Here is a 25,931-nt window from a genome sequence, read left to right on the forward strand (position 1 = left end):
CGAAGAGCAGAGTTTTTTTTTTTTTTTTTTTTGAAATTCGAAGAGCAGAGAGTTAATGCTCTTATTTACTTTTCTATTTTTAATATGAAGATTTAATGATTTAGTTACACATTTTTAGAGAACAATAAATACATTATTATGATAGTTTTCTTCATGTTTAAATTTAATACAAATTAATGGTAAAAAAAAATATAAGTGTAATTTGTATTCTACACATATATATAGAAAAATACTAACAAGTACTTTAAGAGCACTCATTAATAATTCAATTAAAGAGAATTTTTATGAGAAATGAAAAAAAGTAATTAATATTTTAACAGTTTTTTCATTTCTCATAAAAGTGATATTTAAACTTTCTTGAAATAAATTATTAATAAGTGGGTTAAGGACACTCATTAATATGACCCATATATGTATATATATATATATATATATCTGCCGTCACAATTCACACCGCAAAAATTAAAGGGTCTTTGATAATTAAATTGATAGTCTGTTTAGGAAGCGAAGTCCACCTTTTATATTGTACGTGCCCTCCTCTCAAATTCCACCGCCAAATCCAATATATGAACCTACCCTTCTATCAATCTCTCTTAAATTTAGGCCATTAGGCTGATACTGTTTCTAAATTCTAATTTCTAAACTCACTCTGATGGGGAGCATTAACGAGCCACTATTACCGGAATCGACAACCACGGAAGTTGGACTCAAAGATGAAGAAAAGAAAGATCTTTCATCAAGGGTGTGGATTGAATCCAAGAAGCTATGGCAAATCGTGGGTCCCGCCATCTTCAGCCGCATCGCTTCTTACACCATGAACGTTGTCACCCAAGCCTTCGCTGGCCACCTTGGCGAAGTTGAACTTGCTGCGATTTCCATTGCCAATACTGTCATCGTTGGCTTCAATTTTGGCCTACTGGTAATTCATCAAAACTCCATTCTTGCCGGATCGAATAATATTAATTAATTATCTCATGTATCAAATATATAATCTTCATGTCTCGATTGCCTCACACCTGTGTGAGGCTTACTCGTTGTTAGACAAAGAGAAGATACATATATATGATGCATCCGAGCAATCATTATTTGATGTTAAAAATAGTACTTATATCCAAAACATGAAATACCTTCTAGTTTGAAGTGAACGAAGCATATTTCTGATTTATAAGATAATTAGAAACTATGATTGACTTTGTTTAACATTGGTTTTGGGTATTTTTGTTTTGGGCAAGCAGTTAGGGATGGCAAGTGCGTTAGAGACATTGTGTGGACAAGCATTTGGTGCGAAGAGGTACCACATGTTGGGAATATACATGCAAAGGTCATGGATTGTGCTAGTCCTATGTTGTTTCTTGCTACTACCCTTCTACGTTTTCGCCTCTCCGCTGCTGAAACTCATAGGACAACCCGATGACGTGGCAGAGGCTTCAGGTGTGGTCGCTTGTTGGTTAATACCATTGCATTTCAGCTTTGCGTTTCAGTTCCCATTGCAAAGGTTCTTGCAGTCCCAGCTGAAGAACATAGTGATTGCTTGGGTTTCTTTGGTGGGTCTATCGGTGAATGTGTTGACTAGTTGGCTATTCATTTATGTGTTGGATCTTGGCCTTGTGGGTGCGGCTCTTGCTTTGGATATCTCCTGGTGGGTTTTGGTTTTTGGATTGTACGGCTATACTGCTTTTGGTGGCTGTCCTTTGACTTGGCATGGGTTCTCCACTGAAGCCTTTTCTGGACTATGGCAATTTCTCAAACTCTCTGCTGCTTCTGGGGTTATGCTATGGTCTCTCTCTCTCTCTCTCTCTCTCTAAAAGTATAGTCTATGCGGTGTTCTCTCTCTTTTTTTTTTTGATAGTCTATATCAATTATTCAATATTTGAGAATTTTTTTTTACATTGTACAGTACAATGTAAATTTACATTGCTGGGAAAATTATTGAATAGTTCCTCTTACATAGAGGTGAGCCTTATGATGAGTTAGTACTACTCTAGGTGAGAAAGAGGAAATATACTCTTTGAGTATTTAATGACGGCTCACATTGTAGACACATTAAAAGTAATATTTACCACTTTTTGTGTGTTATACTATAAATCTACATTACGAGTATAATGTAAACATACAAAAATTCTTTAAAAATAATAACATGTCTCATTGATTAAATTTTAGTAGAATCTGAAATATATATGAAAGGAGTGAACATTATCCTCTAAGTTTTGAATAATTCATTTCTTTTCTATTTTATACTCTCGATAACCATAATTTGCATATTTTGTTCCAAGAAAAAAAATTGAAAAAAAAAGACATTAAATATTATGATTGGTGGATTAAAAAAAATGAAACATTGTTCAACCCAAGGGGATAGAAGATTTTGGTTGGTGTGTTATTTATTCACTGTTCCAACTCTCAACTGTTTCTTTGATTTCATTATTTATTTATTATTATTATTTTTAATGTGGGTATTGTTGGTGATTCGTGTAGCTTGGAGAACTGGTATTACAGAATACTAATATTAATGACTGGATTCCTACAGAATGCCACTTTAGCCGTGGATGCGTTGTCAATCTGGTACGTGGTTCTCTTCTCTCCCCATGTTTTATTAGTTACTAGTTCTTACCGTCAAGTACTTTTATTGTACTTTTGAAATGAAGCAAAGACTTTCATAAAGAAAAAATGAGTTTTTATAATATTCAGGAAGAAATGGAAATTGCACCTTTTTCCTATGGTAGTTTGGTACAAAGTATGAAGTTGTAAGAAATTTTTGTAACACTGTTCGGTTTGTTTGGTGGATTTCAATTACAATTTTGCAGCATGACTATCAATGGCTGGGAGATGATGATTCCTTTGGCTTTTTTTGCTGCTACCGGGTACAAATTGACAACTCCTTAATCCTTATCCCAATGTTTGATTGTCTTATCATATAGTATTCCTTTCAATATATAATTATATATGACTATTAATTAAGAGATTATTTAGTAAAAGTAAAAAGACAATTTAAAAAAAATTAGATACGGGACTTGACCAACCTCTGCATCACGTGTTCATAAATGCACCTAAAAAAAATCCCCCCCAAAATAAAAAACTTACCTAAAAATAGGGAGACCAACCTACTTGTTTAGGTACAGAAATAAAATGAAATGTAAAACTGACTTTTTTTAGTTAAGAAAAGAATTTTAAAACTTAATAAAACAAAGTGAAAGAGGAGATTCAACCAGAACCGGTTTTTAAGTGTGTTTTATGGGTGGGAAGTGCTTGGATTAATTTGGAACTTAGTGGGCAATTTGGGTGAAAAGATAAAAATGATGCTAGGGAATGGTTAGAATTTGTAACTTACTGTATCCCTTTAAAATGCTTTTAGTTTGACTTATTAACATAGAATGATAGTTAATTGAACTTTTTGTCATGGAATTTACAGAGTTAGGGTAGCCAATGAGCTAGGAGCTGGGAATGGCAAGGCAGCACAATTCGCAACAATCGTCTCCGTGATACAATCGAGTGTGATTGGTATCTTTTTCTGCGTTCTAATCATGATACTCCATGACAAGTATGCTTATTTATTCACATCCACCACTGAAGTGCTTGAAGCAGTTGATAAGCTCACTGTTCTATTAGCTGCTACAATTCTCTTAAACAGTGTTCAACCTATTTTATCAGGTAATTTCCTAAGAAGAACAAACAAAGCAAAATTACTAACGTATTAGTGTCGTACACGTATCCAACATGACACATATTTGACATGGACACAAACATGTCAAATACGCACTTAAGAAAAAAATTATTTTTTAGTTCAATTTTTCTATTTTGATGTTGAATGTTGTTTATTTGAATTCTTTTTATGAATGTCTAATTTATTTGAACTCTTTTGTTTGTACTTTAAACAATATTTTATTGTCTTTAATTTATTTTAGATATATTTTTAAGTATTTCATTGTTGTTACATACTTTTTAAATTCAAAATAAACATAATTTATTTTAAATATAAAATATATATACCTAAAAATAAATTTAGTTAATTAATTTCTTCTTGTATCCTCTACATATCGTATCCTAATTTTTCAAGAAACGTTGTGTCACTGTACTACGTATCATGTCGTATTATGTATCGTGTCCATATCCGTGTTACATAGATAATTTCTAATAAGATTTTTTATACTTTTGAAAACCACAGTGTCTAGATGTGCTTCTTGAAGAGCACCATGAACATGAGATGTGAAAAATACCATAGAATTGAACAAATAAAAATCTTTTGTTCTAATATTTGTGTTTCATTCTATGCTCTGCTAATCATAACTTGACACATGATATATCGCATTTGTTAGAATATAAAATGAAACACACTTAGTCAAACTGACATAGTATTTTTGTTTGTTTTGAACCTATATTTGGTGATAATCCCTTTGATTTGAATATTGGCATTAAATTTTGTCAAAACTTAATTAAAGAAGAAATTAAAATATAGGTTATCAAACGATGTCTCTAAGTACTAGTCTTTTCCCCTTTGAAATCAATTGTAAATATATTTTCTTCACTATGACAGGAGTGGCTGTTGGATCGGGATGGCAGGCATGGGTTGCATATGTAAATCTGGGCTGCTACTATGTCATTGGACTCCCACTTGGACTTCTAATGGGATTGGTCTTCGACCTTGGAGTTATGGTATGCTTAATTTCTTTCATTAGCCTCCGATTTAGTAGAGATTATGATATATACCTAATCCACCACTGGCTTTGCGGGCATTTATATATGATAGTTGGTTCGGCCTCAACATGGCCCCTAATGAACAGATTGAAGTCTAAAACCAAGTTTAAAACCAAAAAAAAAAATAAAGATAAGTCAAGAACAAGGCTAAGAGTCATGTTTGTAGCGTGAATATAGGTCTACCAACTCCGTCAATCATGAAAATAAATGTGCATCAAAAGTCATGTACTCTAGGTATGTTGAACCCATTAGAAAAATTTTAGAGATCCTCAATCAAATACTCAATTTTACAACTTGTTGATTTGTGTGATAGACACATTTTGCTTATATGGATCCATTGCTTTTCATCAACCACTCACAATCGCACAAGTAAACAAGTTGTGATATTCGGTATGAGAATAGATGTATACATAATCGTGTTGTCCTAAAAATCCTTTGGCACCAGGAAATATCTTATAAGCATGCTAAATTGAACACGTCTCTTACAAGTTAGGGAAGTTAGTAGATTTCACAGACATTAAACTCACAAATATTTGAGATCGAAAATTATCTTATAGGCCCATATTATAGAGCAAACATAAGAGATACTCTTACCCACTCAATGGAAGAAGGAGATACTTGACACGGCTCTAGTGGCTAATGCCTCAAACCATTTTAAAAAGAAAAAGCGAGAAGAAAAGAGCCATGTAGGTTATCCAACAGCTTCTACCACACACAAGGTGAAAGTGCATCAGCTAGTTAAATTTTGTCTTCTTTTGAAGATCTTTTAGGTCAGTTGCCTATTTGCCCAATTGCCCAAACACTAGGACTATGACTTGACAAATATGCTGAACTTTTAATGCACCTTTTGAGTTGAGCACATCTTACCTACCAAGAATTGAATAACTTCATGGGCAGCTCGCTTAAATTCTCACCCTCTTAAATTTGTTTCTAGGACTTGTGGGCTGTCCCTGTCCTAAGCACGTGACTGTCACAGAGCCCAAGTTCCTACCAATAAATTGGTTTTAGCTTCTAGGTTGTACAATAGGCTAAAATATGTTCAGTTACATAAAGGGGTCGCTAAAAGTTGATAAAAACTGATTATTGTTGAAAATACTGTAGCAAAATAATTTTTAAATGTGTGAATAGTATTGTGAGACCCACTTTTAATATTAAATATTGCATAAACAGTGCGGAATAGTACACCCACAGTACATTTTGTTCCCCAAAGTCAACAGCTACGGCAGGATTTTTTTTTTTTTTTTTTTTTTGAGGAGAAAACGCAGAAAGGAAACGCGCCGCAGCTTAACGCTGTATCCAAACCCAGGCAAGAAGTTTGGACTTAGTTTGCATTCCGGATTGAATGGCTGGTTGTCTTTGTGTTTTATAAGGGATCATAGAATTAGTTGTTGGGTCAAAATAATATTATCACAAATATTAGCAATTCAAAATAGTAATTATTTACAAAAACACAAATACTTACATTGAAAATTTTTTTTCTCGAAGGAAAAAGTCACGGGACAAATTTCAAATAATTTCACTATTATCAAATCAATTACAACAATTCTTATGTATGTTTCATGACTAAAGAAAAAAAATTCTTTTATTTTTCTTTACTCTCACACACAAATTATCTTTTCCAAAAGTAACAAACCTTTTTCTTTGTTCTTTTTCCTTTTTACCGTGCGCCACCCTACTTTTTTGTTGTTTTTACTGTGCGGCACCTCCTTTTTCTTCTTGTTTCTTGTGTTCTACTTTTTAGCACACCACATGCATGCCTTTTATATATATAAAAGCATGCCCTCGCACTCACCAATTCGGAATAGGAATCTTGGTACCGACGTACAGTACTTTGCAAGGAATTAGTACTCCTTGCTATTCAAGCCTATCCCTTGGGTTTTTATTCTTCATGGGCTGGACTATGGTACATATGCATTTAACAATCTCCCCCTCCAGCCCACCAATGGTAGGCCTGTCTACGGGTCGGTTCGGGTCGGGTTTGTGCCCAACCCGAAACCGACCCGACTTGATCGGGTGGGCAAACTTTCAACTTGCCGCCGACCGTCAGAGAAGTCGGTTCGGACGGGTTGGAGCATTAACGAGCGGCGGTCGGGTTTGGTCGGAGTCGAGATTTGGAAAAGAAAGAAAATCTGGCCAGAAAATGATGAAAATCGGCCAAATCCTTTGAGTTTTCGCCGGAAATAGCCAAGATCTCGACTAGATCTGGCGAAATCTCGCCGGATCTAGTCAAGATCTAGCCAAAAAACGTTTCAAAACTCGCTGGAATGATCAAATAACGCCGGAATTTGGGTTTTGCTCGCTAGAATCTATATTTGCTCAAGCGGAATCTAGGTTTTTCTTGCTGGAATCTGGGTTTCTCACCGGATTATGGGTTTTCACCGATCGGTTCGGGTTTTTCGGATTTTGGGAGGGAAAACCTACCAACCGACCTGCCGGTTTCGGGTTCTGGAGGCGGAGACCCGCTAGCAACTGTCACCGGCGTCGGGTCGGCTAGTACTCAGGCCGGATTGGATGGTTTTCGCGGGTGGGTCGGGTAACAGTTTTCTATATACAGCCCTAATCAATGGGAGGAGATCTTCATTCCATCTCTTCAATTCAATTTTATGTCAATTAAGCCAACACAAGGCTTGATCTTCTTCATTATCTTCACTAATACTGAAAACACCTCATCAACGTCAATCCCTTTCATTCTCAAATAATAAATCTCATTTGGGATTTCTTTAATCCAATCCCTTGGCTCCCCTTCATCAAATGCCCAATTATTCTTGAAACTAAAAGTATGATGTTTTCCAGTAGTCCTCTTCTCATGAGGTTCAACAATCTCTAGTGGAGGATATTGCTCCCCCTGCTCAAGCCCTCTAGGATCTTTCACTTCATCGTCATCCCATGTAACCTTAGCATCTTCATATTCTTCATCACCTACCATTTCCTCTTCTGAAGCACTATTAGGCAATGAGAATTTCACCCTCTTGGTTTCAACACTATTAAAATCCCAACATTCATCTTTGAAGTCTTCTCAAAATTTTTAATCTCATTGAACTTCTTCTTACAGGTCTTCACATGAGTCCTGTACAAATCGCAACATGCATGTCCTATTCTAACAACCAATGGCCCCTTAGTAAGTTTCCATCTTCCATTACCAAGGTAGTTACAATAACCCACTCGATCCATGGCCAATGTAGAAAACACATTCATCCTTAAATCTAAAACATTTCGCACATCCTTCAACATCATAGGGCTACCAACATTGGTTTCAATGCACATATCACCAATTTCCACTATTTTTGATTAACTAAAATTACCCATCTTCACTGTACCAAAGTCTCCTACTTTGTACATGGTAAACAATCCCTTCGTAGGGATGATATGGTGGGGGGCTGCAGAATCAACAACCCACTCAACATCATTATTAATAACATGCTCACACTTTTGCTCTTCAATAGAGAGCACTACAACATCCTTATCAATCACAGCAACTGGAGTATTTTCCTTGCTATCATTCTTTTCATATTTTCCTTTATTTTGTTCCTTATTCCAATGCCAACAATCTCTTCTTAAATGACCATTTTTCCCACAATGGAAGCATTTTCTAGTTTCCTTGAACTGAGATCTATCTCTTGATTGTGACCTACCATTGAATTTTCGATCATTATGTCATCTACTTCTACCTCTACTCTTGTTCTCCGTGACAAAAGCTTGATCTTGTGCATTGTATATATTTGCATCTCACCTGCGAACCTCTTCACTTAAAATCAAATCTCGAATATCATCATATTTGAGTTTGCTTTTCCTTGTAGAATTACTCACCGCCATTCTCATGGCTGCCTAATTGTTTTGTAAAGAAGCCAAAAATATCAATGCACGAACCTCATCGTCAAATTTAATTCCCACCATGGATAATTGATTTGTGATTGCATTGAACTCATTCAAATGCTGCGCTACAGGAGTGCCTTCTGCCTTATTCAGATTAAATAACTTCTTCATCAGATACACCTTGTTGTGCCGATGGCCTTTCATACATGCTAGACAAAACCTTCATCAAATCCACTGTGGTATTTTCTTTCACAACATTGTGCACAACTGATCTTGATAGAGTTAATCGAATGACTCCCAATACCTGTTTATCAAAAAGGTTCCAGTCTTCATCTTTCATAGTTTCAGGTTTCGTCCCCAAAATAGGCAAATGCAATTTCTTCCCAATACGCAAAGTCTTTTCCATCAAATTTCTCAATTTTTGAACCCTTGCCTTCTTCTTCGGCCATCTCTTCCACTTTAACCTTAGCTCTAATACCACTTGTTGGGTCTCAATTATATTATCACAAATATTAGCAATCCAAAATAACAATTGCATACAAGAACAAAGATATTTACGTGGAAAACCCTCTCTTGAAAGAAAAAATCATGGGACAAACTCCGAATAATTTTACTATTATCAAATCAATTATAATAATTCTTATGTATGTCTCACGGCTAAAAAAAATCTTTTTTATTTTTCTTTGCTCACACACACAAATTATCTTTCTCAAATGTAGTAAACTTTTTTCTTTATTCTTTTCCTTTTTCACTATGCGGCACCCTATTTGTTTTTCTTTTCACTGTGCAGCGCCTCCTTTTTCTTCTTGTTTTTTGTGTTCTACTTTTTAGCACTCCACACGCATGCCTTTTATATATAAAAACATGCCCTCACACTCATCAATTAGGAATAGGAATCTTGGTACCCACATATAGTACTTTGCAAGGAATTAGGACTCCAGCGTGTGCATAAGTCTGGTTGAGAAGATTTTTTGACCTAATCCATAATGGTGGGTAAAACAAAATTCAATCCAACCCAACCCATCACATAAGTCCAACCCGACCCAATTCAACTCGCATGGGTCGAGTTGAGGGGATTTTTTGACCAAACCCACAATGGTGAGTCAAAAAAAAAAAAAATTCAACCAAATTAAAAAAAACAGTTTTTTTTTTTTTTTTTTTACAAAAGGCTCCTGTGCTATATCCAAACTTACTTAGTGCCGTGGTGTTTTACAAAAATTTGAATGGTTATAAAGAACCGGATTTGAGATGTTCTTTTGATAATTTTTTAACTAGAGTGTTCTTTGATCTGGCTAAAAAAATATGATAAAAAGTTGGATACCAATGCTGTCAGGATGGGTGTTGAGTCAGTAATGGATACTTTGGTAGAACAATTACCTAATATGCTGAAAGTCATTCAATTTTTGCATAATAGCTGATACACTCTGTTGGAGTCAATGTAAAACAACTGTACGTGAGGTTGACTGTAATTTCTGATAATTTTGTCTCTCTCTTAAATAATATTGATGTTTTATCAAAAAAAGTCTTGGTGGGTCTATATGAGATGGGTTTACAAGAGTTATACCTTTTTTTGGATCATTAATTTGTATCAGATCTAAAGATGAAGAAAAAAAAAAAAAAAAAAGAAGCTCATGGTCACATCATTATTGTTAGTTAAAAATTAGTAATTAAGTCATTAACTCTTCTTATTAAAAATAGAAATATAAAAAACAGCATTAACTCTCTACTCTCCATCATCAGCTTCATCTTCATCTACTCTCCCTCTCTCACGCAGTCTTTGTGTTCTATGTACTTTTAGGCAACTATTAATTATAAAATTGTTAAATTGTATACCCAACTAAGATCTAAGGCAAATTGATCTAGAACAAGAAACACAAAGTTGTCAGGCTAACCCCAAATATTCATTATTATTATTATTATTATTATTATTATACAGGCCACCTTAATTAGCATGCTACCTTTCTTCCTAAAGAATGCTTCTGCCCAAATGCTTTAATCCTATTTTAGCAGATGATAATAATAATAATAGTGTTATGATGTATGGACAAAAATAGTTCAGGCCGTAAGGCACACGAAGCTAGAGGATAAAGAAAACTCCAAATCATTGTTTCCTTGGATTTCTTTCACTCGTTTGTATAATCTAAAAAAAAAAAGCGCCAATAGAAAATCATATTTTTTAAACTAGGTGGAGCTATTTGTATGGTCTAATACTGTGTCATACAAATGTCAGCTACTTTACTCCTTTTCAAGACCACGTGAGAGAGGAAGAGAAGATGAAGATAGTGACGAAGAGCAGAGTTTTTTTTTTTTTTTTTGAAATTCGAAGAGCAGAGAGTTAATGCTCTTATTTACTTTTCTATTTTTAATATGAAGATTTAATGATTTAGTTACTCATTTTTAGAGAACAATAAATACATTATTATGATAGTTTTTTTCATGTTTAAATTTAATACAAATTAATGGTAAAAAAAAGTATAAGTGTAATTTGTACCCTACACATATATATAAAAAAATGCTAACAAGTACTTTAAGAGCACTTATTAATAATTTAATTAAAGAGAATTTTTATGAAAAATGAAAAAAAATAATTAATATTTTAACAGTTTTTTCATTTCTCATAAAAGTGATATTTAAACTTTCCTGAAATAAATTATTAATAAGTGACTTAAGGACACTGATTAGTATGACCCCATATATATATATATATATATATCTCTGCCGTCACAATTCACACCGCAAAAATTAAAGGGTCTTTGATAATTAAATTGATAGTCTGTTTAGGAAGCGAAGTCCACCTTTTATATTGTACGTGCCCTCCTCTCAAATTCCACCGCCAAATCCAATATATGAACCTACCCTTCTATCAATCTCTCTTAAATTTAGGCCATTAGGCTGATACTGTTTCTAAATTCTAATTTCTAAACTCACTCTGATGGGGAGCATTAACGAGCCACTATTACCGGAATCGACAACCACGGAAGTTGGACTCAAAGATGAAGAAAAGAAAGATCTTTCATCAAGGGTGTGGATTGAATCCAAGAAGCTATGGCAAATCGTGGGTCCCGCCATCTTCAGCCGCATCGCTTCTTACACCATGAACGTTGTCACCCAAGCCTTCGCTGGCCACCTTGGCGAAGTTGAACTTGCTGCGATTTCCATTGCCAACACTGTCATCGTTGGCTTCAATTTTGGCCTACTGGTAATTCATCAAAACTCCATTCTTGCCGGATCTAATAATATTAATTAATTATCTCATGTATCAAATATATGATTTTCATGTCGCGACTGCCTCACACCTGTGTGAGGCTTACTCGGTGTTAGACAAAGAGAAGATACATATATCTGATGCATCCGAGCAATCATTATTTGATGTTAAAAATAGTACTTATATCCAAAACATGAAATACCTTCTAGTTTGAAGTGAACGATGCATATTTCTGATTTATAAGATAATTAGAAACTATGATTGACTTTGTTTAACATTGGTTTTGGGTATTTTTGTTTTGGGCAAGCAGTTAGGGATGGCAAGTGCGTTAGAGACATTGTGTGGACAAGCATTTGGTGCGAAGAGGTACCACATGTTGGGAATATACATGCAAAGGTCATGGATTGTGCTAGTCCTATGTTGTTTCTTGCTACTACCCTTCTACGTTTTCGCCTCTCCGCTGCTGAAACTCATAGGACAACCCGATGACGTGGCAGAGGCTTCAGGTGTGGTGGCTTGTTGGTTAATACCATTGCATTTCAGCTTTGCGTTTCAGTTCCCATTGCAAAGGTTCTTGCAGTCGCAGCTGAAGAACATAGTGATTGCTTGGGTTTCTTTGGTGGGTCTATCGGTGAATGTGTTGACTAGTTGGCTATTCATTTATGTGTTGGATCTTGGCCTTGTGGGTGCGGCTCTTGCTTTGGATATCTCCTGGTGGGTTTTGGTTTTTGGATTGTACGGCTATACTGCTTTTGGTGGCTGTCCTTTGACTTGGCATGGGTTCTCCACTGAAGCCTTTTCTGGACTATGGCAATTTCTCAAACTCTCTGCTGCTTCTGGGGTTATGCTATGGTCTCTCTCTCTCTCTCTCTCTCTCTAAAAGTATAGTCTATGCGGTGTTCTCTCTCTTTTTTTTTTTGATAGTCTATATCAATTATTCAATATTTGAGAATTTTTTTTTACATTGTACAGTACAATGTAAATTTACATTGCTGGGAAAATTATTGAATAGTTCCTCTTACATAGAGGTGAGCCTTATGATGAGTTAGTACTACTCTAGGTGAGAAAGAGGAAATATACTCTTTGAGTATTTAATGACGGCTCACATTGTAGACACATTAAAAGTAATATTTACCACTTTTTGTGTGTTATACTATAAATCTACATTACGAGTATAATGTAAACATACAAAAATTCTTTAAAAATAATAACATGTCTCATTGATTAAATTTTAGTAGAATCTGAAATATATATGAAAGGAGTGAACATTATCCTCTAAGTTTTGAATAATTCATTTCTTTTCTATTTTATACTCTCGATAACCATAATTTGCATATTTTGTTCCAAGAAAAAAAATTGAAAAAAAAAGACATTAAATATTATGATTGGTGGATTTAAAAAAATGAAACATTGTTCAACCCAAGGGGATAGAAGATTTTGGTTGGTGTGTTATTTATTCACTGTTCCAACTCTCAACTGTTTCTTTGATTTCATTATTTATTTATTATTATTATTTTTAATGTGGGTATTGTTGGTGATTCGTGTAGCTTGGAGAACTGGTATTACAGAATACTAATATTAATGACTGGATTCCTACAGAATGCCACTTTAGCCGTGGATGCGTTGTCAATCTGGTACGTGGTTCTCTTCTCTCCCCATGTTTTATTAGTTACTAGTTCTTACCGTCAAGTACTTTTATTGTACTTTTGAAATGAAGCAAAGACTTTCATAAAGAAAAAAATGAGTTTTTATAATATTCAGGAAGAAATGGAAATTGCACCTTTTTCCTATGGTAGTTTGGTACAAAGTATGAAGTTGTAAGAAATTTTTGTAACACTGTTCGGTTTGTTTGGTGGATTTCAATTACAATTTTGCAGCATGACTATCAATGGCTGGGAGATGATGATTCCTTTGGCTTTTTTTGCTGCTACCGGGTACAAATTGACAACTCCTTAATCCTTATCCCAATGTTTGATTGTCTTATCATATAGTATTCCTTTCAATATATAATTATATATGACTATTAATTAAGAGATTATTTAGTAAAAGTAAAAAGACAATTTAAAAAAAATTAGATACGGGACTTGACCAACCTCTGCATCACGTGTTCATAAATGCACCTAAAAAAAATCCCCCCCAAAATAAAAAACTTACCTAAAAATAGGGAGACCAACCTACTTGTTTAGGTACAGAAATAAAATGAAATGTAAAACTGACTTTTTTTAGTTAAGAAAAGAATTTTAAAACTTAATAAAACAAAGTGAAAGAGGAGATTCAACCAGAACCGGTTTTTAAGTGTGTTTTATGGGTGGGAAGTGCATGGATTAATTTGGAACTTAGTGGGCAATTTGGGTGAAAAGATAAAAATGATGCTAGGGAATGGTTAGAATTTGTAACTTACTGTATCCCTTTAAAATGCTTTTAGTTTGACTTTTTAACATAGAATGATAGTTAATTGAACTTTTTGTCATGGAATTTACAGAGTTAGGGTAGCCAATGAGCTAGGAGCTGGGAATGGCAAGGCAGCACAATTCGCAACAATCGTCTCCGTGATACAATCGAGTGTGATTGGTATCTTTTTCTGCGTTCTAATCATGATACTCCATGACAAGTATGCTTATTTATTCACATCCACCACTGAAGTGCTTGAAGCAGTTGATAAGCTCACTGTTCTATTAGCTGCTACAATTCTCTTAAACAGTGTTCAACCTATTTTATCAGGTAATTTCCTAAGAAGAACAAACAAAGCAAAATTACTAACGTATTAGTGTCGTACACGTATCCAACATGACACATATTTGACATGGACACAAACATGTCAAATACGCACTTAAGAAAAAAATTATTTTTTAGTTCAATTTTTCTATTTTGATGTTGAATGTTGTTTATTTGAATTCTTTTTATGAATGTCTAATTTATTTGAACTCTTTTGTTTGTACTTTAAACAATATTTTATTGTCTTTAATTTATTTTAGATATAATTTCAAGTATTTCATTGTTGTTACATACTTTTTAAATTCAAAATAAACATAATTTATTTCAAATATAAAATATATATACCTAAAAATAAATTTAGTTAATTAATTTCTTCTTGTATCCTCTACATATCGTATCCTAATTTTTCAAGAAACGTTGTGTCACTGTACTACGTATCATGTCGTATTATGTATCGTGTCCATATCCGTGTTACATAGATAATTTCTAATAAGATTTTTTATACTTTTGAAAACCACAGTGTCTAGATGTGCTTCTTGAAGAGCACCATGAACATGAGATGTGAAAAATACCATAGAATTGAACAAATAAAAATCTTTTGTTCTAATATTTGTGTTTCATTCTATGCTCTGCTAATCATAACTTGACACATGATATATCGCATTTGTTAGAATATAAAATGAAACACACTTAGTCAAACTGACATAGTATTTTTGTTTGTTTTGAACCTATATTTGGTGATAATCCCTTTGATTTGAATATTGGCATTAAATTTTGTCAAAACTTAATTAAAGAAGAAATTAAAACATAGGTTATCAAACGATGTCTCTAAGTACTAGTCTTTTCCCATTTGAAATCAATTGTAAATATATTTTCTTCACTATGACAGGAGTGGCTGTTGGATCGGGATGGCAGGCATGGGTTGCATATGTAAATCTGGGCTGCTACTATGTCATTGGACTCCCACTTGGACTTCTAATGGGATTGGTCTTCGACCTTGGAGTTATGGTATGCTTAATTTCTTTCATTAGCCTCCGATTTAGTAGAGATTATGATATATACCTAATCCACCACTGGCTTTGCGGGCATTTATATATGATAGTTGGTTCGGCCTCAACATGGCCCCTAATGAACAGATTGAAGTCTAAAATCAAGTTTAAAACCAAAAAAAAAAAATAAAGATAAGTCAAGAACAAGGCTAAGAGTCATGTTTGTAGCGTGAATATAGGTCTACCAACTCCGTCAATCATGAAAATAAATGTGCATCAAAAGTCATGTACTCTAGGTATGTTGAACCCATTAGAAAAATTCTAGAGATCCTCAATCGAATACTCAATTTTACAACTTGTTGATTTGTGCGATAGACACATTTTGCTTATATGGATCCATTGCTTTTCATCAACCACTCACAATCGCACAAGTAAACAAGTTGTGATATTTGGTATGAGAATAGATGTATACATAATCGTGTTGTCCTAAAAATCCTTTGGCACCAGGAAATATCTTATAAGCATGCTAAATTGAACACGTCTCTTACAAGTTAGGGAAGTTAGTAGATTTCACAGACATTAAACTCACAAATATTTGAGATCGAAAATTATCTTATAGGCCCATATTATAGAGCAAACATAAGAGATACTCTTACCCACTCAATGGAAGAAGGAGATACTTGACACGGCTCTAGTGGCTAATGCCTCAAACCATTTTAAAAAGAAAAAGCGAGAAGAAAAGAGCCATGTAGGTTATCCAACAGCTTCTACCACACACAAGGTGAAAGTGCATCAGCTAGTTAAATTTTGTCTTCTTTTGAAGATCTTTTAGGTCAGTTGCCTATTTGCCCAATTGCCCAAACACTAGGACTATAACTTGACAAATATGCTGAACTTTTAATGCACCTTTTGAGTTGAGCACATCTTACCTACCAAAAATTGAATAACTTCATGGGCAGCTCGCTTAAATTCTCACCCTCTTAAATTTATTTCTAGGACTTGTGGGCTGTCCCTGTCCTAAGCACGTGACTGTCACAGAACCCAAGTTCCTACCAATAAATTGGTTTTAGCTTCTAGGTTGTACAATAGGCTAAAATATGTTCAGTTACATAAGAAGTTTGGACTTAGTTTGCATTCCGGATTGAATGGCTGGTTGTCTTTGTGTTTTATAAGGGATCATAGAATTAGTTGTTGGGTCAAAAATAATATTATCACAAATATTAGCAATTTAAAATAGTAATTATTCACAAAAATACAAATATTTACATGAAAAATCTTTTTTCTTGAAGGAAAAAATCACGGGACAAATTTTAAATAATTTCACTATTATCAAATCAATTACAACAATTCTTATGTATATTTCATGGTTAAAGAAAAAAATTTCTATTATTTTTCTTTATTCTCACACACAAATTATCTTTTTCAAAAGTAACAAACTTTTTTCTCTGTTCTTTTTCTTTTTTACTGTGCGCCATCCTATTTTTTTTTTCTTTTCACTGTGCGGCACCTCCTTTTTCTTCTTCTTTCTTGTGTTCTACTTTTTAGCACACCACACGCATGCCTTTTATATATATAAAAGCATAAAAGCATGCCCTCGCACTCACCAATTCGGAATAGGAATCTTGGTACCGACGTACAGTACTTTGCAAGGAATTAGTACTCCTAGCTATTCAAGCCTATCCCTTGGGCTTTTATTCTTCATGGGCTGGACTATGGTACATATGCACTTAACAATCTCCCCCTCCAGCCTACCAATGGTAGGCCTGTCTTCGGGTCGGGTTTGTGCCCAACTTGAAACTGACTCGACCTGATCGGGTGGGCAAACTTTCAACCCGCCGCCGACTGTCAGAGAAGTCGGTTCGGACAGGTTGGAGCATTAATGAGCGGCGGTTGGATTCGGTCGGAGTCGAGATCTGGAAAAGAAAGAAAATCCGACTAGAAAATGATGAAAATCGGCCAAATCCTTTGAGTTTTCGCCGGAAATAGCCAAGATCTCGACTAGATCTAGCGAAATCTCGCCGGATCTAGTCAAGATCTAGCCAAAAAACGTATAAAAACTCGCCGGAATGATCAAATAACGCCGGAATCTGGGTTTCTCACCGGATTATGGGTTTTCACCGGTCAGTTCGGGTTTTTCAGATTTTGGGAGGGAAAACCTGTCAACCGACCTGTCGGTTTCGGGTTCTGGAGGCGGAGACCCGCTGCCAATTGTCACCGGCGTCGGGTCAGCTAGTACTCAGGCCAGATCGGACGGTTTTCGCGGGTGGGTCGGGTAACGATTTTCTGTATATAGCCCTAACCAATGGGAGGAGATCTTCATTCCATCTCTTCAATTCAATTTTATGTCAGTCAAGCCAACACAAGGCTTGATCTTCTTCATTATCTTCACTAATACTGAAAACATCTCATCAACGTCAATCCCTTTCATTCTCAAATAATAAATCTCATTTGGGATTTCTTTAATCCAATCCCTTGTCTCGCCCTCATCAAATGCCCAATTATTCTTGAAACTAAGGGTCCGTTTGGTTCCCGTAAAATATTTTCCGGAAAATACCTATTTTCCGGAAATGCTATTTTCCGAAAAAGGAAAATATTTTTAAGTGTTTGGTTGTATTATGAAAATTGTTATGGAAAATAATTTCATGTGTTTGGTTCCGTTAGGAAAATGCTATTTTCCGGCAACAACAACACAACAACAACAACAAAAAATTGATTCCGGCCACCACAACAACACAACAACAACAACAACAACAACAACAACAGCAAAAATTGATTCCGGCAACACAACAACAACAACAACACAACAACAACAACAAAAAAAAAAAAAAAAAATTGATTCCGGCAACACAACAACAACAGCAACAGCAACAAATTGATTCCGGCGAGTTTAAAAAACAAAACTGAGATGGGTCTGGGTCTGGGTCTCGGCAATGGGTCGACGACGACATCTGGGTCGAAGGTCTGGGTCGTCGGTCGAAGGTTGAAGGCGATGGATCGAACGTCTGGGTCGAACGCCTGGGTCTAGGTCGAACGGTTTGGGCTTTGGGTTCGTGGGTCACCGGCTCTGGTTCGAACATCGGTGGGTCGTGGCGATCGTGAAGATGGGTTCGCCGGCGAGCTGGGCTCTCCGTTTCGATCTGGGCTCTCCGTTTCTTCCTTCCTCTCTCTCTCTCTCTTCATGCCCTGTTTCTCTTTTCCAGAAAATTGTATTTGAAGTGAAAATGGAAGCTGAAATGATTTTCACCCTTGACCATTGGTCAACGGAAAATAATTTCCGAAAAATGGCATTTCCATGCGCAACCAAACACCCGTAAATACTGAAAAGCATTTCCGGAAATGCTTTTCACCCGATTCAAACGCAGCCTAACAGTATGACGTTTTCCAGTAGTCCTCTTCTCATGAGGTTCAACAATCTCTAGTGGAGGATATTGCTCCCCTTACTCAAGCCCTCTAGGATCTTTCACTTCATCGTTATCCCATGTAACCTTAGCATCTTCATATTCTTCATCACCTACCATTTCCTCTTCTGAAGCACTATTAGGCAATGAGAATTTCACCCTCTTGGTTTCAACACTATTAAAATCCCAACATTCATCTTTGAAGTCTTCTCAAAATTTTTAATCTCATTCAACTTCTTCTTACAGGTCTTCACATGAGTCCTGTACAAATCGCAACATGCATGTCCTGTTGTAACAACCAATGGCCCCTTAGTAAGTTTCCATTTTCCATTACCAAGGTAGTTACAATAACCCGCTTGATTCATGGCGAATGTAGAAAACACATTCATCCTTAAATCTAAAACATTTCGCACATCCTTCAACATCATAGGGCTACCAACATTGGTTTTAATGCACACATCACCAATTCCCACTATTTTTTATTAACTAAAATTACCCATCTTTACTGTACCAAAGTCTCCTACTTTGTACATGGTAAACAATCCCTTCATAGGGATGATATGGTGGGGGGCTGCAGAATCAACAACCCACTCAACATCATTATTAACAACATGCTCACACTTTTGCTCTTCAATAGAGAGCACCACAACATCCTCATCAATCACAGCAGCTGGAGTATTTTCCTTGCTATCATTCTTTTCATATTTTCCTTTATTTTGTTCCTTATTCCAATGCCAACAATCTCTTCTTAAATGACCATTTTTCCCACAATGGAAGCATTTTCTAGTTTCCTTGAACTGAGATCTATCTCTTGATTGAGACCTACCATTGAATTTCTGATCATTATGTCATCTGCTTCTACCTCTACTCTTGTTCTCCGTGACAAAAGCTTGATCTTGTGCATTGTATATATTTGCATCTCACCTGAGAACTTCTTCACTTAAAATCAAATCTCGAATATCATCATATTTGAGTTTGCTTTTCCTTGTAGAATTACTCACCGCCATTCTCATGGCTGCCCAATTGTTTGGTAAAGAAGCCAAAAATATTAATGCACGATCCTCATCGTCAAATTTAATTCCCACCGTGGATAATTGATTTGTGATTGTATTGAACTCATTCAAATGCTGTGCTACAGGAGTGCCTTCTGCCTTATTCAGATTAAATAACTTCTTCATCAGATACACCTTGTTGTTAGCCGATGGCCTTTCATACATGCTAGACAAAACCTTCATCAAATCCACTGTGGTATTTTCTTTCACAACATTGTGCACAACTGATCTTGATAGAGTTAATCGAATAACTCCCAATACCTATTTATCAAAAAGGTTCCAGTCTTCATCTTTCATAGTTTCAGGTTTCGTCCCCAAAATAGGCAAATGCAATTTCTTCCAATAGAGATAATCTTCAATCTGCATCCTCCAATACGCAAAGTCTTTTCCATCAAATTTCTCAAATTTTGAACCCTTGCCTTCTTCTTCGGCCATCTCTTCCACTCTAACCTTAGCTCTGATACCACTTGTTGGGTCTCAAATTATATTATCACAAATATTAGCAATCCAAAATAACAATTGCACGCAAGAACAAAGATATTTACGTGGAAAACCCTCTCCTGAAAGGAAAAATCATGGGACAAACTCCGAATAATTTCACTATTATCAAATCAATTATAACAATTCTTATGTGTCTCACGGCTAAAAAAAAAGAAAAACCTTTTTATTTTTCTTTGCTCATACACACAAATTATCTTTCTCAAATGTAGTAAACTTTTTTCTTTATTCTTTTTCTTTTTCACTATGCGGCACCCTATTTGTTTTTCTTTTCACTGTGCAGTGCCTCCTTTTTCTTCTTGTTTTTTGTGTTCTACTTTTTAGCACACCACACGCATGCCTTTTATATATAAAAACATGCCCTCACACTCATCAATTAGGAATAGGAATCTTGATACCCACATATAGTACTTTGCAAGGAATTAGGACTCCAGCGTGTGCATAAGTCTGGTTGAGAAGATTTTTTGACCTAACCCATAATGGTGGGTAAAACAAAATTCAATCCAATTCAACCCATCACATAAGTCCAACCCGACCCAAACTAACTCGCATGGGTCGAGTTGAGGGGATTTTTTGACCCAACCCACAATGGTGAGTCAAAAAAAAAAAAAAAAAACATTCAACCAAATCCAACCCATTACATAAATCCAACCCGACTCACATAGGTTGGGTTAGGTCGTGTTGAACCCATGGGTTGGACAATTTTTTATTACTATTATTATTAAATTGAGCAGAAAAAAATATATCACGCTTACCACTTAAGTTGATAAACAAAATATACATTAATATATAAACTAGTATTCCAATTTAGTTGTAAACAAAATATGTTTAAATATCCAACTGAGTTAATAAATAAAATATAAATGAACTAGTATCCTAATTCACTTATAAACAAAATATACATGAGTTCTTAACTCAATTATAAACAAAATATATCTAAATTTTTTTAAAAAATTATTAATTATATAATATATTTAAATATATATTAAAAAAACTAATAGGATTTTATATCATATATGATAGTAGGAACTAAGGAAGTGCCCTGCAGTTGGTTTTTTTTTTTTTTTTTTTTTAAATTTTTAAATATATAATATATTTTAAATATATAATATATTTTAAACATATAATATATTTTAAACATATATTAAAATATGGGTGGGTCTGGTCGTGTCACGACCTAAATCCATGGAATATGAATTCAGATGCATGACTAACCTGCTGAACTTATATAACTCAAAACATAATTGATCCAAATAAATTAGAATTCCAAAGAAACAAGTACTCTTAAAAACCTCTTACAAAAATCTAAACTCCACCAATTGAAAATAATCTCCACTATATAAAACATGAATTACAAAAGAAAGTTAACTGAAGTTCCATAAGTCTTCAAGTAACACTGAAGTCGCCTACAACTTCCACGCTCTACCTTGCACTTTACAAAGCGATTCAAAGGTTCTATATTCCCAACTACACTTTAATTTGAAAATATTAATTGATGGGGGTGAGCCACACATCTAATAAGTAATTATATAGAATATACAACGGAATTGAGTCAAGCAAAGCACAAGTATTTTGATTTTTCACAAGCTCATTCAATGATTTCAAAAATAATTATTCTAAAACATATAATGAATCATTTAATACATATGTAATCACATATTGAAATCATTAGAAAACATATACATATAATTAATCAGAGCACAATGTCACACATCACATATTCTCACATACAATACTGTGAGCGAATACCAACATCTAATCCCTGCTAGTGAGGAATCAACACACATTCTCACATACAATCCTATGAGTGGATTCACACATACATCTGATCAATTCTAAAAATACTCATTTTGAGTCACATATCACAAAACAAAATATATACAAAATAAAATAATATTTTTAATATAGAGACATATCGAATATCACAATATTGAATTGAAACTCAATCAAAGGATGCTTGACTCTCTTAGGGAATGAATAAAAACTGAAGAGTTTATATAAATATTTTTACAATTCTTGAGTAAGTTTGAAAACCCAATTTGCTAAAAGAAATGTCTTAAATACTATTTGATAAATAAGAGTATGACTTTGAAATCACTTGGTTTTAAACAAACTTAAAGAACCAGAACCTTTTTAGAAAACTTACTTTGAAACTCAATTATTTTCTGAAAATAGTTTAGTTTAGAAATCATCTTTTAAATGAGATTTGGACATTCAAAACGTTATTTAAAATTCGAAGTTTCTCTTTCAATGATGTGAAAATAATTCTTTCAATAAACTTTAGAAAATGTAAGCTTTAAAAACACAACTTTTGAAAACCTTTAACTTCTAAGAACCTAAAGAATAAAACTTGTGCATATTATGCATAATTACTTATAGTACTTGAATCACTCTGAAAGTCCAGCTTGAAAACGTAAGGATACAGGGCCACCTTAGGATTTAAGGTTATAATCATGGAATCTCTATTCAAATGAAATCTATAGGCAATTCATGAAATCGTGTACTCACTTTTAGGAATTAATCTAATATATATAATCCTTTGTTAGACCCAAGGTCCTCAATTTCAACGGGTAATCAATATAAAATACAAAAGTACCATTAACTTAAAGAGTATTTTACAATCGGATCTTTACATGAATAACGCTTATATTATACCCATCTTTCCATTGTAATCGATTAGTCAAATAGTAGACGTAACTGAATCTTATCATGCTGCCAAAATCGTAAATATATCTCAAGATTTATAAACAGCATAGAAATATTGAGAAGGGTTCTCACCTTGATTTCGTAGCCCAAATCTTATGCCCCTAAACAATTTTGCCTCTTCAATTGTATGTGATTTAAACTCCAAAGAAAAACATGTTAGCCTCTTTGATAAAATCCTTTCTATGAAAACCCTGACTGTCTCTTCCTCTACTCTGTAGTTCGTATTAGGGATGTGGACTTAGTGAGGTAGCGGGCGGGAGTTACTAATAAAAGAATACCCATGGCCCATCAATTATATTTAAAAGAAAATTTAATAATAACCTCAAATAAAGTATATGGGGTATTACAGGTCAGGTTTGGCGGGTTTGTAATTTTATGACTTAAACCCAACCCAACCTGCTATAAAAAAAATTTGTAACCCAACCCAACCCACCAAGCCCTAAAAATCGACCCAACCCGGTGGGTCGGGTCGGTTTAGTTTAGTTCTGGTCGGATTTGGCAGGTTGGCGGGTTTTCTGCACACTCCTATGTCCTTGCTATTCAAGCTTATCACTTGGGCTTTTATTCTTCATGGGTTGGACCATGGTGCATGTGCACCCAACATTAGTTTGGTTCTGATACAAGTTAAACCAAAACCAGTCCAATTTTTCATGTGGGTGTTTAACATGCACAAGAAAATTTAAATTTTATAGTGGAAATATGCATGTGCAGCCAAACACCAAAATTTTAAACACTTGATTTTGGTGAGAATGGATATCTGAAAGAATCAAATTTAAACTAAGGAATTTATATGGTTCTATTAGAATTTAGAACCAGTTTGTTAAAAGAAAAGGTTAACTAACTAAAAAACAAATTTAAAAAAAAAAAAACCAATTATGTTTTTCTTGGTGAATTTACCTCGTATAAGCTCCTCTACAAAGAATTTTCCATTTGGCATGACTAGGATTCCAATGTGTTGAAATGTAATTCAACTAATTGATGTGGCAGGGTATCTGGGGTGGAATGATTTTGGGTGGGACTGCAATCCAAACAGTGATTTTGGCTATCATAACAGCACGATGCGATTGGGAAAAGGAGGTACTATAATTTAACACAATTTTACTTGTTATAATAACGTTGACATTGTGTTGTGCTTGTGCATGTAAAACCCATATGAATTCATTTGTTGTATTCATGGATTTCAGGCTGAGAAAGCTAGCATTCGCGTAAATAAATGGTCAAGTCCTAACCCACAAGATGAAGAAGAAGATCAATCGGAGGTCCAACAATGACAGCAATTTTGATGGATTTTGGATTTTTTCACTTTTAGTTGCACCAGCCCGCGGTGTATACTCCCTAATAATATACAATTCTTCTGCTAATTCAGTTTTGGGTAATTGATTTTTAGGGGGTTCGGTAGCTTGGAAAAATGGGGTTGCAATCATAATTGATAGCGAAGTGCTACGTTCACAATATTTTCATAATACTTTCACAATAAATCATAGGTAGTAAGTTATTATTGGTTCTAATTTGAATCTACCACTTGAATTACTTTTTTGCTCACCAATAACAGCCAGTAATCATCTACCACTTAAGATTTGTTGTGAAAATATTGTGGACGTAACATTTCTCTAATCGATGAGCATATTCATTAGTTGCTACTTGAAATGCAAATGCCCATTAAGTATTGAAACTATTATTGTTTTTAATAATATTGATAATTTTATAGTTTCAATAAGGGGTCCCTAAAAAAAAAAAAGAGAATGGGAGGTTTGATTTGAATTTTAAATGTTTTCGTTAGAAAGATCACAATATGCCGATTGAGTTACAAGGCTCTTAGCAATTTTTTGATGTAGTTACTAATTTCATTTTTGTTTTGATTTTTCTTATCAATCTCAAAAATTATTGGTTTAATTATTTGTGAATTTAATTATTTGATCATTATTCAAACAATCTCCTTCATCTATTGCCTTGTATTTCCCTTAAATGAAGCCAAACACGTGAGATGTTCCATTTTTCCAACACCTCATCTTGATGCCATGAAAACCTAACACTTAATTAAAAAATTTTAAGCTGTTAAAAAATGTTGAATTTAGTCATTCAACCATTATTTTACCACAAGAATTTCATATAAATTTGTAATAAATATTTTTTAAACCAACTAGATATAATCTTCGTCTTCTTTTTTATATTTTATATTTTTAAATTCCAACCAACTATGTATAATCATCATTTTTATATTTTATATTTTTAAATTCCAACCAACTATGTATAATCATCATAACATTGACTTGAAAATGGATTTTTTTTTTTTTTTTTAATGTTACCTATCGTCTAAAAAAAATTACAATACTTATGAATTAGCTCATTACTTATAAGTTTGCAAACAGACTTGAATGATTGATTACTGTGGGCCTTGATGCCTATAATTCGCAGCACTAAATATAGGTGTCATTGAATGAGTTTCTGGTGTGGGCCTATACTGGTGCTACGTGGAATTGTGCAAGCTCAGCAAAAACTTCGAAAGGACACCCATTTTTATTTTGAGGCCTGTGGCTTGGCCCATTTTCTTTAATGAGCATTGGGCTGAGTCAGGCTGGCTTAAATAACCCAAATACCAAATCACATACTATCCAGCTCCATCAAGTTCGGCTACTACAATATTTCCCTAAGAAAACAAGGAAATAAATGGCCCGTTTGGTAGCAGTGTTTAAGTATTGTTATTCAGTTTTCAGTGTTGTGAAAATATGTGTTTGAATATTATAAAAATACATGTCAAAAGTGTTATTATTATTTAAATACTAAAAACTGTTGTTTAAATAACAATGCCAAACAGCCCTAAAATCATGAGTTCCGATTGCTCTCATCATGGGATTCAAGCTCCCTC

At 34.4% G+C, this 25,931-nt stretch overlaps 2 protein-coding genes across 2 annotated transcripts; both read left to right on the top strand.

Moving 5' to 3' along the window:
- The first annotated feature begins 470 nt into the window (after positions 1-470).
- LOC136067824 (protein DETOXIFICATION 27-like) lies at positions 471-5,909 on the top strand. The gene is made up of 6 exons (XM_065774143.1): positions 471-919; positions 1,236-1,777; positions 2,473-2,559; positions 2,802-2,858; positions 3,407-3,645; positions 4,529-5,909. Exons 1-6 carry the CDS (start codon positions 653-655, stop codon positions 4,858-4,860), a joined length of 1,524 nt encoding a protein of 507 aa, XP_065630215.1. The 5' UTR covers positions 471-652; the 3' UTR covers positions 4,861-5,909.
- Positions 5,910-11,262: 5,353 nt separating this feature from the next.
- On the top strand, positions 11,263-24,958 carry LOC111996754 (protein DETOXIFICATION 27). Its single transcript, XM_024028753.2, has 8 exons — positions 11,263-11,701; positions 12,018-12,559; positions 13,255-13,341; positions 13,585-13,641; positions 14,190-14,428; positions 15,312-15,430; positions 24,053-24,142; positions 24,250-24,958. Exons 1-8 carry the CDS (start codon positions 11,435-11,437, stop codon positions 24,334-24,336), a joined length of 1,488 nt encoding a protein of 495 aa, XP_023884521.1. The 5' UTR covers positions 11,263-11,434; the 3' UTR covers positions 24,337-24,958.
- Positions 24,959-25,931: the final 973 nt, after the last annotated feature.

This window comes from Quercus suber, unplaced genomic scaffold (assembly GCF_002906115.3).
Source record: "Quercus suber isolate HL8 unplaced genomic scaffold, Cork oak 2.0 scaffold_87, whole genome shotgun sequence".
Classification (NCBI taxonomy): domain Eukaryota; kingdom Viridiplantae; phylum Streptophyta; class Magnoliopsida; order Fagales; family Fagaceae; genus Quercus; species Quercus suber.